We start from the raw sequence: 16,340 nt of genomic DNA on the forward strand, positions 1-16,340 counted from the left end.
ATAAGCCATTTTCTTGTATATCACTGATGCATGCTATACGATATGACTCTAGTTAAAAATTGTTATTTATAGCTGGGAATGACCTCAAAGTGCATCTATAAAAAATATTGTCAGTATAAAAATATAAAAGTTGACCTTCATGTCGAAAAATACTAGTTCTTTCTTTTTCATTGTTATATTGCATAAATGATTTTCAAAGAGCAAGCAGCAGTATTCATAAACAATTCTATCATAAACCGAAGTGATTTATTACATAAAAATGTTTTCCCATCATCATAGTGATGCATGCAAATGTAATAAGACAACAAACTAGATAGAGACTGTGACTAAAGGCACAGTAATTTGTGCCAGCTGTTACAAACCAGGATGTCTGGTCACCATACACTATAGATCCAGAACGATAAGAGATGGAGAATGACGCTTAGTGAGGAAAAGTTGCGTCCTGTCACCCTGAACAAACTAAAAAAAAAAACTGATTGAAAAATCATGAGAATTGACAGTGTTATAAGTGAGTTGAAAAAAATCCTGTTTTTCATGGATCATTGTGGACCAATGATCCAGATCACCACCAAAAGTCATAGCAACATAATTCAGCCCAGAGGTATTCTTCATGTGAAATTTGGTGATTGGTTGAAAATTGAGGGAGAAATCACGTCCTAAAAAATGTTAGGAGAATAATAAGAATAATAAAGTAGAAAGATCCTTAGTCAGGGTAACAATTTGCGCCAGCGCTGCTAGTGCAAATTAACAAACAAGCAAAAAAAAAAAACATGAAACTATAAAAACAATAGTTTTAAATTAGCATTTTAAGTAAATTCATAACACTCTTTGCAAAATAGCATCACTAATCTTTATCCATCATGGTGGCAGATGAGAAGAAGAAGAATACTATAGATCTTGATAATGAGCTCAGTGATAACGATGACTCGGAAATGACGGATTCTCAGAAGACCAGTAAGTTGTCAGAGATCTGTTCCACCACCATTCCCAGCGTAGACTCGGCTATGGATTCATGGGATGGATCTACTATAGATGCTAGCTATGGGAGCCAATGTAAGTTCGGAAATCCCATGCACAAGCCTTATACCCAAGGATTTCCCTGCATAGCTCACTTGGACATAGTTTTAACATAACTTTCCTCATAGGTGGCTACATCCAGCAGGTAGCAGGTATCGCCTTACATCCACATGAGTGGCGCAGTGCCAAGAACAGGAACAGCACCCCTCCTCCTGGCCACCGCAAGAACTACCTTCTGAGTGATGGAGGCTTCAGTGAGGAGGACTGGGACAAGCATGCTGGGTAAGACTCAATCTACGCACATGGAGAGAACTGGATTCAAAGATGGGAATGAGTACTCACAAGAGCCAGTTGTGGTCATTCATGACAACACTGTACATGTGTGAATATTTGTTACAGTGGATATTAACTACACGAGTTCAGTTCAAATTTAAGCAGATCTAGATCTAGATCCCTAATGAGCAGGACAGTGATGACTAGTGAGTAAAAACTCCCTAGACAACACCTTGAGAGGAACCAGACTCAAAAGAACCTGTTCTCTTTTAGATGATATTGGAGGGTTGAAGTATAAATAACTCCTCTACAATGTCTTGAACGGCTTTTAGGTATGAGCATCATGGTCTTTATAATTACACCATTAGTTCTTTGGTACAATCTTTTGGTACAAGTATGCAAGGTTCATGATGTGCAATAGTGTAATATACAAGAATGCATATGTGCAAATGATTTAGTATGCAAGTATACCAATATTCTAGGAAGGAATGCTACAGTGAAAACAGTTTAAAAAAAATATATCCCCAATTTTGCTACATTTAATTATCTGCAATTGATTTTTTTTTTTAAATTTGAAATTGTTTTTGATTAGAATTTAAATTTTTCTCATGCGATATTTGGCTTGGCACAAAAAGCAGGTATTGAATTCAAGATTTTCAAAAACAGTGGAAAAGTACTGAATGAAGCAATTGTTAATTCTGCAATAACTTGCTCCCATTAGCTGTTCTTCTTTATTGGCTTCCTCCCAACTATTTTGTTTGATCAATTTAGCAGCTTGAAGACCAAAGTTCAGACATTTTTGGGGATATTGTTCCTCTAATCCCCTTTGCCTCAAGCCTTCTTCCCTCCCAGGCTGCAATGTGGCCCTTGTCTTACTAAGAATAGTGTCAGTCTGTGTATGCCTGATTCATGCTAATTACTGCTGCAGATTTGCCAGCCAGACTCCTGCAGATGGCATACTAGACCACGAGGACAACTTCTGGTGCCAGGCCCTGGAGGACTTGGAGACATGTGGGCAGTCAGAACTCCTCCGTGAGATTGAGGTAAACTGGAGAGAGATGAACTCATCATAAGAGCATTTCCACACTCGGGCTCTAAATTCAAGACCGTCAAGGCCTGAGACAGAATGATAGAATGAAAATGTTTCTTCAAGTTGTCACATGAATAATAATAGTTTTAAGGTTCACTGTTAAGGATTAGATCATCTGAACCAAATCGGCATGCAATAATATTATGGAATAAATGATTTGTCTTGTGAATCATACAGAAGGGTCTTGAAATGTAAGATACTCAAATATAAAAACAAACAGGTGTGGAAGTAATTCCTTCAACTTTATTGGTCTCTGTGCAGAACATCTTGTTCATAACATCTACCTGTCTGATGAACAAGAATAATCACAGCTTCTGTATTCACACAAAAATGTATGACTAAATAAATTGCGTATCACGTCATTAACGTCCGCAAATAGTCACTGCTCGGTTGAGAGTAAAGGAAAAGACATTCAGCTCTTTGTGTATGTTGATTGTTGGACTCAGATCCCATTAAAAACTGCCAACAAAGCTAATTATGATGTTTGCACAATTATTTCATGGGCCATTTTATTTATTTCATGAGGCAAATCATTGCTGCAGTCAGTCGTGCCGAATAGATAACTCCCCTTTCTGCTTGTGATGCAGTGTATTGCAGAACTTTATCTTAATTTTCCTTATATTCCTTTCTTCTTAAGGCAACCTGTCTTCTTTTTATCTGTGTTGGATGAAGTGTGGGTCTGAATCATCAGTTAAAAGTGCTATTGCCCACGTTTATGGAAGAATTCACTTGCATAAGCTCTTTGTAACAGTAAGTTATCGGCCATGAGGAAAGTGTTCAGAACAGAGGACTTTGCACTTTCTGGTTTCTCAGTAAACATGACAAGCTGCATGTTTTTCATTATAAATTGACTTTAAGAGAAAGAAAAAGGTGAGCCTGTTCTTGGAACGACTGTTTATGGCTGCTATTACGAGTATGTAGGTGATAAGAGGAACTACTACTATGTATCTACAGTAAATGTAACTAATAAACAGTATCATGTTATTCTTTAAAGGGGACACATTATGAAAAACAGACTTTTTCCATGCTTGTGCACATACATTTGGGTATCTGGAGAGCCTACCAACCCACAAACTCTGAAATGAGTCAACACAGTTTCTTTTGTTCTGCCTATTTCAGAAAACATGTGCTTCAACAAGCTGTTCAGATTTGGCTCCACTTTCTATGTCACAAAGGGAGATCATTCGAATTATGCCGTCCCCTTATCTTGGTGTATTTCCACTCATGGCTTGAGAACTGCCTTGTAAATGAATATTTATGAGGAAAGTGCTACCTGATTGGCTGGCGGAAGAAGGGCGGTAGGGTGAGCAGTGGCTCATTACCATTTAAAGCCACAGGTACTCAAATCAGCCATTTTGAATTGGGCCAAAGTGGTATTTTGACCCAAACATGTCACAGACATTTAATTAAGACCTCAGGAAACTGTGTCAACTTGTGGAAAAAGGGTATAATATGTCACTTTTAATAGTGGTATAAGAGGACTAAAAATGATGAGAGGAAATTAACAAACCTTGGGGCAGCTTTGCATTAGGCTGCATCACAACACCCTGCCATTGCTAATTTTTCTCAAAACACCCATCATGTCTTGTTCTTACTTGATAAGCCAGCAAATATCTTAATTGGAAGAAATAATAACTGGTTAAAAAAGTGAATTATAATACACAAGTAGTATTGCTTTTCTATAGTAACATGCTAAAAACATGTCACACTGAAAAACAAAACCTCATCGCTTGTTCATGTCATTGTGAAAAACAATCAGCAGGAAGTTGCTTTTGTAAGAATTAAATGCCTAGTTTCTGTCGAAACCGAATGTAGTTCCTGGCTACATTGCCATTCACTTTCGCCAGTGCGCTGCAGTATTGCCACACTGAAATGCTCTCACTGTTCTGTCACAACCCTGAGCAGAACTTGGGAGGCATGGTTGCAATCGGACAAAGGAAGGAAGGCCTGAAAAGAAATTTCTAATAGGTGTTGCTGTCAAGATACAAAGTTACCCATTATAGTTTCTTATTAAGTTGTGGTTCAGTGTTTGTTTATTGGTTTAATGAAAACGTGGCAAAAGTATAGCGATGACTAAAAATACAGCACACAGTTAGGAGTTACATATGATATCATCATGATATAATTCTCCACGTCACAAATGAAAATCAATGCTATTTGTGTACTGTATTTCCCATATTTTCACTGCCATGATTGCTTTTCTCTTTAATGCAGAATATTCTCCATGTCCTTATGTGTTCACTGAAGGATATGCTTTAAGAATGATTCATTCTTCATTGCAGTGAATCATGAGCAAGAGGCAGGAGCACATCCTCGATGGGAACCCTTTGTACCTAGTGGAAAGTTTTTGTAGATAATTCAAATACCTGCACGTTTTCAGGAGGTGGTTAGAAACCACAGAAGCCCTGTGGGCACAGAGAGAATGTTGAAAACACAAATAGCAACAATAGCTCAAGATCAGACTGGAGACCTAGTTGCAGGGAGTCAACAATGTCACCTGTTGCACCACTCTGCTACTCTGATTACAAATGGTTTTACCGTGAAATTATTAGAATATAATGATAACATGATAGTACATCCCATTAGTTCTAGTTTCTTTATTCACAAGAGAGTAAATAACAACTTGTATTTGAAAGACAGCCTCAGTTGCATTGGTTGTATTTTACATGCTGTGTAGGCAGTACACAGTTTATCTTAGTGACACTGACATCCAGAGGAAACTGGAGAATGTTTCAAATAAATGTATTAGTTTAGAAAGTTTGTATTTAAAAAAAAAAACTTTGGCTACAAGCTTAAAAACAAGTTGAATTCCTACAGACTGTGGTCGGGGGAAAAAACTCCTACAGGAGCTAATAAATAAATAAATTAATAATAATAATAATAATAATTATTATTATTATTATTATTATAAATTTTAAAAGATCAAAAAATCAAACAGAATCAAACAGTTGCTCTGCAGAAAAGCCTGCTATTGCCTAAATCAAGTATGGTTCACTTCTGAGCCTTCTGTTTGGCTCAGAGCTGCAGTATAATTTTCTCATCTCATCTCATTATCTCTAGCCGCTTTATCCTGTTCTACAGGGTCGCAGGCAAGCTGGAGCCTATCCCAACTGACTACGGGCGAGAGGCGGGGTACACCCTGGACAAGTCGCCAGGTCATCACAGGGCTGACACATAGACACAGACAACCATTCACACTCACATTCACACCTACGCTCAATTTAGATTCACCAGTTAACCTAACCTGCATGTCTTTGGACTGTGGGGGAAACCGGAGCACCCGGAGGAAACCCACGCGGACACGGGGAGAACATGCAAACTCCGCACAGAAAGGCCCTTGCCGGCCACGGGGCTCGAACCCGGACCTTCTTGCTGTGAGGCGACAGCGCTAACCACTACACCACCGTGCCGCCCGCAGTATAATTTTAAATTGTCAAATTTAATTTTAATAATAGGGAGGAGTACCACCACTACGTGAAATCTGTATTTTTCCACTCTTCCTGTGCTTGCTGTAGAATTCTTTGAGTGCATGTCTCCAAGTTCAGTGACCTACCTGTTGTTTACTCTCCACAGAAGTGCCAATTTCATTTTGCCTGACCTTCATTTTTAGATCGCTCCCTCTGTTTTGAAAGCTTGACTGAATGAATTATAAGGAAGCATTTTTGCAAATAAAAATGAATGTTTAGAAGTCATTACAAGCATAATCCAAAACATAAGAATTACTGCACATTGTCGAGTTAAAAAGAATTTCCAGCTAACCAAGTTACACCTCTCAATACACAGTAAAGTGTGTCCACAAAAAAAACCTCTAGTACCCAGAAGAAAACAAAATGAAGAGAGATGCTGTACGATATTTCAACTACATTATTAAATCGGTACTATAATGCTGTACTATATTTCAGCTACATTATTAATTCCATTAGTGTGCTTGTCCTGTTAGAGCTGGAGCAGAAAACAAAGCATCAAGCGAACAAAACAGCCATAAAGCATACTTGTCTTTTTTTCTTTTATGTGCACCATTTTAAGCAAACAAGCACAAACAAAAGTAACTAATAACCGGAGACCCTCTACTGATACAGTATTTCAGACCTTTTCTGTTTGTCAGTGGATTACTAAACTCTCCCGGATGTCTGTGCCTGATCTGGGACAACTGCCCAGGTTGTCTCCCATGATGCTGTGGCTGTATTTCCCCATGATTGCATTGTCTGTATTAGTTGGTACTATAAATGAGCCTTCCTATGGATCATTGGAACACTTTCTTTTCAGATCCCATTAACTGACATTATTTACTGCATTAGTAACATTAACAAACCTTCAACTGAAGCAGTATTGCATAAGCAAGAGTGCTGTTGTACTGAATATCTGCACTGCTATGATTTTGGTCAGAGTGTCGAGGCCATGAGCGGAGTGCCTCAGGTAATCAGTAACGAATAACTGACATTTCTGACACAATATGGCCAAATATTTTATTTATTTTTGTATCATAAAAAAAAATAGTTCCCAAGAAGCCACAGCTGGATGGAGAGTTGCCCGTATTAAGTCTAGTAACAGTTTCAGTGAAACAGACTATTGCTAGAATATGAATATGATATAATGAACACAGACAAGTGGAGGGATGCAACCAGTGAAATGTACCAGTGCTGTTATACTAAATATCAGCACTCTTGGAACATCGCTTGTCCAAACTAATGAACTAATGGAGTGAAACTAACTGTTGAATAATGTTAACAAAGTAACAAAGTTATTTAATACATGTTTGTGTAAATGTTAAAGAAATACACCTGTATTGAATAACGTTTATTCAGTCCATCACTCCAAATAAGTCCATATAAATGAGCAAAAATTAAAAATGAACATGTTACTATCCATGCATTATCTTTAGCTCTTATCCATCAGGGTCACGTGGGAAGCTGGAGGCAATCCCAGCTGATTTCAGGCAAGAGGTGGGGTACACCCTGGGCAGGTTACCAATTTACCGCAAAGCTAACACGCATAATTCACACTCGCATCACACCTATGGGCAATTTAGAGTAGCCACTTGACCTAATCCACATGTCTTTGGATTGTGGGAGGAAACCATGGCACCCAGAGGAAACCCATGCAGGCACAGGGAGAGCATGCAGATGTCACACAGAAAAGCCCCAGTCAGCCACAAGGTTTGAACCCAAAACCTTCTTGCTGTGAGGTGACAGTCCTAACTACTGCACCACCACTGGCGTAGCACTGGGTCGCAGGCAGGGGCTCGTTGTGCCTTTCGTTTCTCTTTGTCAGTGAGCAGGAGTGGAGGCATTGCCAGAGACAGCATTGATTTCTCCATTGTCTTCCTCATTGTCATTGTCCTCAGCAGGATGACCTGCACAGGAAGAGGAGCGATGAATCGGTCAACATGCTCTGCGTGAACCCAACTAACCTGTGTTTGTGGTGGTGCCGCTTTATAGTCCCCTAGCTAATCGAGAAGGGTGGATTACAGCATCACTTAAGCCACTCCAGCCGTGTGTAATCAGCAGGCTCCACCCCATAGCCACTCTGCTTTCAGCAGTCCAGAACAGTGGTGCTGAAGTGTCACTGTCTCTTCACCACCATGGGACCAGGAGAGTGAGGAGTGATGCACTGCTTGGGTGGGTGTTTCCTTGGGTCATCTTCACACTCCCCACCAGTTCTGAATCTGCCATTCTCATAGGCTCGGCCCAGAGGCTCTAGTGTCTGGAAAGGCCATCGGTGTTCCTGTACTGGTACTGGCTCTGTGTTGGACCTGATAAGAGAAGTCTTGGAGGGACAGAAACCAGTGAGTAACATGAGCGTTGGTTTCTTTGGCCACTGGCATCCACTGAAGTGGGGCATGGTTGGTGATGAGTTTGAAGTAAGTACCAGACAGTAGCTGAATTCCATAATCCCTCATTTGATGACCAAGGGTTGTCTCTCCACAGCTGCATAGTTCTCTGCAGGGACCAATTTGTGGCTGGTGAACACCACAGGATTCTCTTCACTCTCTAAGACCAGAGAGCACACAGCACCCAGGTCCATCTCCAGAATGTCAACCTGGATGATAAATGGAAGGTCAAAGTCCAGGTTTCAGAGGACAGGGCAGTGGTGAGGACCTTCTTCAAGGCCTGGAATGCCTGCTCTGCTTTGTTGGTCCAGTTCACCTTGTCTAGCTCTCCTTTCCTAGTCAGATCAGAGAGGAGAGAAGTTACAGAGGAGAAGCTGAGTACGAACCTGCGGTAATATCTAGCCAGCCCCAAGAATGCATGTACCTGTCACTTGGTGGTGGGCCAGAGGTAGTTCTGGACAGCCTAAACCTTCTTCATCTGTGTTTTGACTGGCCCCTGGCTGATGCAATAACCCAGGACCTGTGCTTCAGTTAATCTGTGCTTCAGGTTGGCAGTGAGCCCAGTCTTTCTCAGCTCCCCAGGATGGTTTGAAATTGTGCAGGTGGTCAGCCCAGGTGGACAAGTGGATAAATACATTTTCTAAGTAGGCTGCTGCGAACTCTCGATGGGGCACAGTACAATGTCCATGAGGTGTTGAAGTGTTGCTGGTGCCCTGCGGAGGCCGAATGGGAGGACATGGTACTGCCAGTGGCCTGATGAGGTGGGGAAGGCAGTCTTTGGCCAAACTTGGGGCGTTAGAACCACCTGCCAGTAGCCCTTGGTGAGGTCGATGTCAATCAGTGAGGTCCTTGGCTTGCTGGACCAGGGTGCCTACTGGTAGTTCTGGGGAAACATAATCATGGGCTAAGACCAGTGGGAGAGGCTCGAGCCAATGTTTCAGTAGATTAATGTGGTGTGTGTGTGTGTGTGCTCTTCCTCTTATCCAGTTGGTGCAGGTGATAGTTAATGGGTCCAACACACTCTGAGATGGTGAAAGGGCCCTGCCACTGTGCAAGGAACTTGCAGCTGGTGGTGGGGATGAGCAATAGGATGTGGTTGCCAGGCTGGAACTCCTTGGGCTGGGCAGAGCGGTTATAGAGGTGGCTCAGTTTGGCCTGGGCAGCGAGCATGTGCTGGCGGACGATGGGAGTCATTTTCTCAATATAATCCTGCAGCTCCTTCATGTGCTTGATGGTGGTTTGGAAGGGTGAGGGCTGTTCTTCCCAGGCCTCTTTTGCCACATCCAGGAGGCCCCGGGGCCTTCTCCTGAACAGGAGCTTGAATGGCGTGAAGCCAGTTGAACTTGTGGGGTTCCCCAAATTGTGAATAACATGTATTGGAGAAGGAGGTCCCAGTTCCTGCCATCCTCTTCTACTCCTACCTGCAACATCCTCTTCAGTGCCTGACTGAACCTCTCAACCAGGCCATTGGTCTGGGGATGGGAGACTGAGATGTGGATCTGTTTGACCTACAACAGCCAACACACATCTATTATTAACTTTGAAATAAATGTTGTACCTTGGTCCATAAGGAGGTCTTTTGGGAGCCTCATGTGGGAGAACAGCAGAGCCAGTTCCCTGGCAATGTTCTTGGAGGTGGCCTTCCTAAGGGTTCCCTTGGGGTATCAAGTGGTGTAGTCCACGATGACAAGTATGTGCTCATGATCCCAGGCAGACTTGGGAAGGGGACCCACCAGCTCCATGCCCACATTCTCAAAGGGGATGCTGATAATGTGCAGAGGCACGAGCAGAACAGGTGCAGGTTTGTTGGGGTGGTGCACTGATATCGGGGACAGCATTATCAAAAGTTCCTTACCTTGGCATTCATTGCTGGCCAGAGGAATCCATCACAGTTCTTCTCCAGGGTATTTTGACTTGCTAGGTGGCCACCAAAAGGGCGGGAGTGGGCAAGGTGCATCACGAGGTCCACCTCTGATCGGGGAAATACTAACAGGGCCATGGGCTGGCCATGCTGCTCAGTGTGCTGGTAGAGGAAGCCATGGTGGACCAGGAAGTAAGAAGAGGGAAAGGGCTACCCTGGCTGCTGGTCTCTGCCTTCCACAATGTGCACCTGCCCCCATCAATTCTTTAGCCACTCATCCTGTTTTTGTTCCTGTCCAAAGTTCCCTTCTCGAGTCACCTGCTTAAACACACAAGAGAGAGGATTAGAGGTGGTATTTGACTCACCTTTGGCAGTGCAAGCATCAGCATCCTCATGCTCCCCAGCCAGGCACACATTCTGGAGTGGCATGGCACAACCCCCAGGCCTCCTGGGCACTCAGTGTCTCCTCACTTTCCTGGCAGCAAGCAGCTCCTTGGAGAAGTCAAGTCAAGTTTATTTGTGTAGCGCTTTTAACAATAGACATTGTCGCAAAGCAGCTATACAAGGCAAGTTTATTTGTATAGCGCATTTCATACACACAGGCAATTCAATGTGCTTCACAAAAAATAAAAGCATAAGAACAGTAACAAAGAATTAAAGTAAAAGTAAAATCATTAAAATCCAAGATTAAAAAGAAATTAAAATAAAGAAAGTAAAATCATTAAATACAAATACAGAATTTGAATGACTTAAAACATGAGCTAATTTTATCCCTAATCTATCCCCAGTGAGCAAGCCTGTGGCGACAGTGGCAAGGAAAAACTCCCTCAGGCGACATGAGGAAGAAACCTCAAGAGGAACCGGATTCAAAAGGGAACCCAGCCTCATTTGGGCAACAACAGACAACATGACAATAACATTAACAGTTTTAACATGAAGTCAGTTCGTTGATGTTATAACTCTTCATTGATGGAAACTTGAGTGCAAAACTGTTCATGACAACTGCAATCCTAAAGTTAGCAAGTCAACTGTAGTCCTCAGCCATAAAAGCATTACTGTAAGTGTCCAGAGTGTCTTCCAAGTGTGACTTTCGACTGTCCATATGGGGCCGTCCTCCACAGGAGCTATGTGATGAGACTCCAACTAGACATAGGGCATCAGGATGGATCAGGCAGGTCCGAGGAGCAGAAGAGGTCAGCATCTCGATCTCAGGATTGACTTTTTTTTTCGTTTCCGTTTCCGGTTGAGAGTACGTCGTGCGCATTCTGGCTGCCGCTTCTCACCAGAGCTTTTTTATTTTATTTTTTTTCTTTTTCTATTTTCATTTTATTTATTTATTTATTTTTGTGTGTGTTTGTGTAGTTTGATGTTTGTTTGAGTGTTTTGTCCGCCGGCTGTGGTGTAGCTCCGGACCCAGTTTTGGGCGTTGGTTTCCCTCCAGGCCTTGGTTCGCTGTGGGTGATGCCTGTGTTCCCAGCTATGGACTGCAATGAGCTCGTTGCTCATTTAACATCGTGGTTGTCCAGCGCTCTGCGCTTTGACGCCTGGCGTGATGTTCCGAGCGATGTTGCTCGGTGGCGTCGCGGCGGCTGTGCAGGCGGTTTGGGACACACCAGCGCTCTGCGTGGCGGAGCTTCTCTGCTCGCTTTGTGGATCCATGGCATGGTGCCCGAGTGATGTGGCTGACGGCATCACGGCGGCGGTGCTGGAGATGTGGGACTTGTTTTCATGCGCCTTTTGGTGGGACTGTGGCTGCTACACCACGGGAATTACATCCTGACCCCTACTTGGTGGACTTTTTATTTTTTATTTTATTTAATTATTATTATTTTTATTTTCTTTATTTTTTCTTTTTTTTTTTTCCTTGTCTATAATTGTAAAGCGTCCTTGGGTTTTTTGAAAGGCTCTATATAAATCTAACATTATTATTATTATTATTATTATTATTATTATTATGTAACTCAGAGGGACAGATTGGGGGGAAGAGAGAAAACACAGGTTGTTAGATATGCCCAATGTTACCTGAATAAGTAGGAACAGGATACATTTTGCACTGAGTACAAGCAGGGACTCTGGCAAAAATAACTATGACAGCATAACTAAAAGGGGAAAGCCAGAAGGTAACACAAGCATGAGGGAGCCCCGGGACATAAAGCAGCCAGCCACTACACAGTCAACAAACTCGAGTGAGCAAGTGAGTGGGGGACTGACAGCATCCATACATCCCAGTTTACCAAAACACTCCATGTCTAAGGACCCTCCAGATCTACTCCTTTACCTCATAAACACCATTAACAAAAGGCTTGACTAAACAGATATGTTTTCAGCCTAGACTTAAACGCTGAGACTGTGTCTGATTCCCGAACACTACTTGGAAGGCTGTTCCATAACTGTGGGGTTTTGTAAGAAAAGGCTCTGCCCTTTGATATAGCCTTCACTATATGAGGTACTAGCAGATAGCCTGCACTTTTTGATCCAAGTAGGCGTGGAGGGTCATGAAGGACCAGAAGTTCACTCAGCTACTGTGGTACAAGACCATTCAGTGCTTTTAAAGGTCAATAGTAGTATTTTATAATCAATACAAAATTTGATTGGAAGCCAATGCAGTGTGCATAAGACAGGGGTGATGTGGTCATATTTTCTAGTTCTAGTAAGGACTCTTGCTGCTGCATTTTGAACTAACTGGAGCTTGTTTATGCACTTATTGATTATGAGACTCTTGAAACAACTGTACAAAATCTCAGTTCCTCAACATCTGAATTGGACATTCTGCCCACCAACTTTTAAGTCTGTTCTTCACCTTATAATTAGAGATGTGCTTCAGATCATAAATACATCCCTAGAGACGGGCATTTTTTCCTGTGTCCCTGAAAAAAGCCGTTGTAAAGCCCCTACTTAAAAAGAATAATCTGGATGCTTCAGTATTGAACAACTACAGGCCAATATCAAATCTACCATTCATCAGGAAAATCCTTGAAAAAATTGTCTTCAATCAATTAACTGCCTTCTTGATATCAAACAGCTGTTTTGATAACTTTCAGTCAGGATTTCGTGCCAATCATAGCACTGAAACAGCGCTGATTAAAGTTATAAATGACATACGTCTTAATACTGATGCAGGCAAAACATCGGTCCTGGTGTTACTGGACTTCAGTACAGCTTTTGATACTGTTGATCACAACATACTGCTATATCGACTTGAACACTGGGTTGGGTTGACTGGTAAAGTTATCAATTGGTTAAAATCATACTTAAAAGATAGAAGCTTCTTTGTTACCATGGGAAATTGTACCTCAACATCAATGTCCTTGACCTGTGGTGTCCCCCAGGGGTCGATCCTTGGACCATTACTATTCAACCTTTATATGCTCCCACTTGGACAAATTATCAAGAACAACTCAATTTTGTATCACTGCTATGCACATGACACCCACATTTATTTTGCTCTATCACCTAATGATTATGCCCCCCTTGAATGTCTCTAGCAGTGTATCGACCAAATCAACAACTGGATGTCACAAAATTTTCTTCAGCTGAACACAGATAAAACAGAAGTAATTCTATTTGGGGAAAAAAGATGAAAGACTCAGGATTACCACTATTCTTGACACAAAGGGGATTAAAACAAAAGATATGGTTAAAAATCTTGGTATTTTCAGTGACAGCGAGCTAAACTTTGACAGTCACATGAAAGCAATCACTAAATCGGCATTTTATCACCTAAACATTTCCAAACTAAGAGGACTTATGTCAAAAAATGATCTGGAAAAACTTATACAGTGGTGCTTGAAAGTTTGTGAACCCTTGAGAATTTTCTATATTTCTGCATAAATATGACCTAAAACATCATCAGATTTTCACACAAGTTCTAAAAGTAGATAAAGAGAACCCAGTTAAACAAATGAAATAAAAAATATTATACTTGGTCATTTATTTATTGAGGAAAATGATCCAATATTACATACCTGTGAGTGGCAAAAGTATGTGAACCTTTGCTTTCAGTATCTGGTGTGACCCCCTTGTGCAGCAATAACTGCCACTAAACATTTCCAGTAACTGTTGATCAGTCCTGCACACCGACTTGGAGGAATTTTAACCCATTCCTCCATACAGAACAGCTTCAACTCTGGGATGTTGGTGGGTTTCCTCACATGAACTGCTTGCTTCAGGTCCTTCCACAACATTTCAATTGGATTAAGGTCAGGACTTTGACTTGGCCATTCCAAAACATTAATTTCATTCTTCTTTAACCATTCTTTGGTTGAACGACTTGTGTGCTTAGGGTTGTTGTCTTGCTGCATGACCCACCTTCTCTTGAGATTCAGTTCATGGACAGATGTCCTGACATTTTCCTTTAGAAATCGCTGGTATAATTCAGAATTCATTGTTCCATCAATGATGGCAAGCCGCCCTGGCCCAGATGCAGCAAAACAGGCCCAAACCATGATACTATCACCACCATGCTTCACAGATGGGATAAGGTTCTTATGCTGGAATGCAGTGTTTTCCTTTCTCCAAACATACGGTAATGCTTCTCATTTAAACCAAAAAGTTCTATTTTGGTCTCATCCGTCCACAAAACATTTTTCCAATAGCCTTCTGGCTTGTCCACATGATCTGTAGCAAACTGCAGATGAGCAGCAATGTTCGTTTTGGAAAGCATTGGCTTTCTCCTTGCAACCCTGCCATGCACACCATTGTTGTTCAGTGTTCTCCTGATGGTGGACTCATGAATATTAGCCACTGTGAGAGAGACCTTCAGTTGCTTAGAAGTTACCCTGGGGTCCTTTGTGACCTCGCCGACTATCACACGCCTTGCTCTTGGAGTGATCTTTGTTGGTCGACCACTCCTGGGGAGGGTAACAATGGTCTTGAATTTCCTCTATTTGTACACAATCTGTCTGACTGTGGATTGGTGGAGTCCAAACTCTTTAGAGATGGTTTTGTAACCTTTTCCAGCCTGATGAGCATCAACAACGCTTTTTCTGAGGTCCCCAGAAATCTCCTTTGTTCGTGCCATGATACACTTCCACAAATGTGTTGTGAAGTGACTTTGATAGATCCCTGTTCTTTAAATAAAACAGGGTGCCCACTCACACCTGATTGTCATCCCATTGATTGAAAACACCTGCCTCTAATTTCACCTTCAAATTAACTGCTAATCCTAGAGGTTCACATACTTTTGCCACTCACAGATATGTAATATTGGATCATTTTCCTCAATAAATAAATGACCAAGTATAATATTTTTGTCTCATTTGTTTAACTGGGTTCTCTTTATCTGCTTTTAGGACTTGTGTTAAAATCTGATGACGTTTTAGGTCCTATTTATGCAGAAATATAGAAAATTCTCAAGGGTTCACAAACTTTCAAGCACCACTGTACATGCCTCCATCACTAGTAGGGTTGATTACTGCAATGGCCTTTTCACAGGCCTGCCAAAAAAGACCATCAAACGACTTCAGGTGATTCAAAATGCAGCGGCTAGGGTTCTCACACGAACAAAAAGAACAGAGCACATTACTCTAATTCTAAGGTCCCTTCACTGGCTTCCAGTAAGCTACAGAATTGACTTTAAAGCATTTGCTGCTGGTGTACAAATCTCTAAATGGTACAGGGCCCAATTACCTCTCTGATATGTTGCAGCAGCCTAACCCAATCAGATCTACCAGATCGCAGCAGCAAAATTTACTGGTAAAACCTGTTGTTAAAACAAAGTGTGGTGAAGCAGCTTTTAGCTACTATGCAGTACAGCTATGGAACCAACTCCCAGAGGACATCAAAAATGCTCCTGCTGTTGGCAGCTTCAAATCTAGGTTAAAGGCCAAGCTGTTTTCAGATGCTTTCTGCTAACTGATAAATATAATCTTTACATGTTTTAAACTTTACTTAAATTTTAGTCTCTGCATGTTTTAAACTTTACTTAACTTTTATTCTATTTTATTCTGCTGTTTTTTACTGAACTTTTACTTCATTTTATTATTTTATTTCTACTATTGTTTAATTCTTATTTTTTTCTCTCTTCTTCCCCCTTTATTTTATGTAATTTTATTTTCTATTGTTTACTGTTTTGCTTTTACCTCTGTAAAGCACATTGAACTGCCACTGTGTATGAAATGCGCTATATAAATAAACATGCCTTGCCTTATTGTAATATCCAGACAGTAAGGCATTACAGTAATCCAACCTGGAGGTAGCAAAAGCATGACCTAGTTTTTCTGCGTCATGTAGTGACATTAAATTTCTTATCTTAGCAATATTTCTGAGAT

At 41.4% G+C, this 16,340-nt stretch overlaps 1 protein-coding gene across 1 annotated transcript in view; it reads left to right on the top strand.

The window, feature by feature from the left end:
* Nucleotides 1–16,340, top strand: part of grip2b (glutamate receptor interacting protein 2b) — a 455,064-nt gene that overhangs the window by 416,244 nt on the left and 22,480 nt on the right. Inside the window, exons 19-21 of the mRNA XM_060909766.1 lie at nucleotides 871–1,053; nucleotides 1,146–1,299; nucleotides 2,219–2,333. Coding sequence (XP_060765749.1) covers nucleotides 871–1,053; nucleotides 1,146–1,299; nucleotides 2,219–2,333 — 452 coding nt within the window. The remainder of the gene's footprint in view (nucleotides 1–870; nucleotides 1,054–1,145; nucleotides 1,300–2,218; nucleotides 2,334–16,340) is intronic.

Source organism: Neoarius graeffei, chromosome 26 (genome assembly GCF_027579695.1).
Source record: "Neoarius graeffei isolate fNeoGra1 chromosome 26, fNeoGra1.pri, whole genome shotgun sequence".
In the NCBI taxonomy this organism is placed as follows: Eukaryota; Metazoa; Chordata; class Actinopteri; order Siluriformes; family Ariidae; genus Neoarius; species Neoarius graeffei.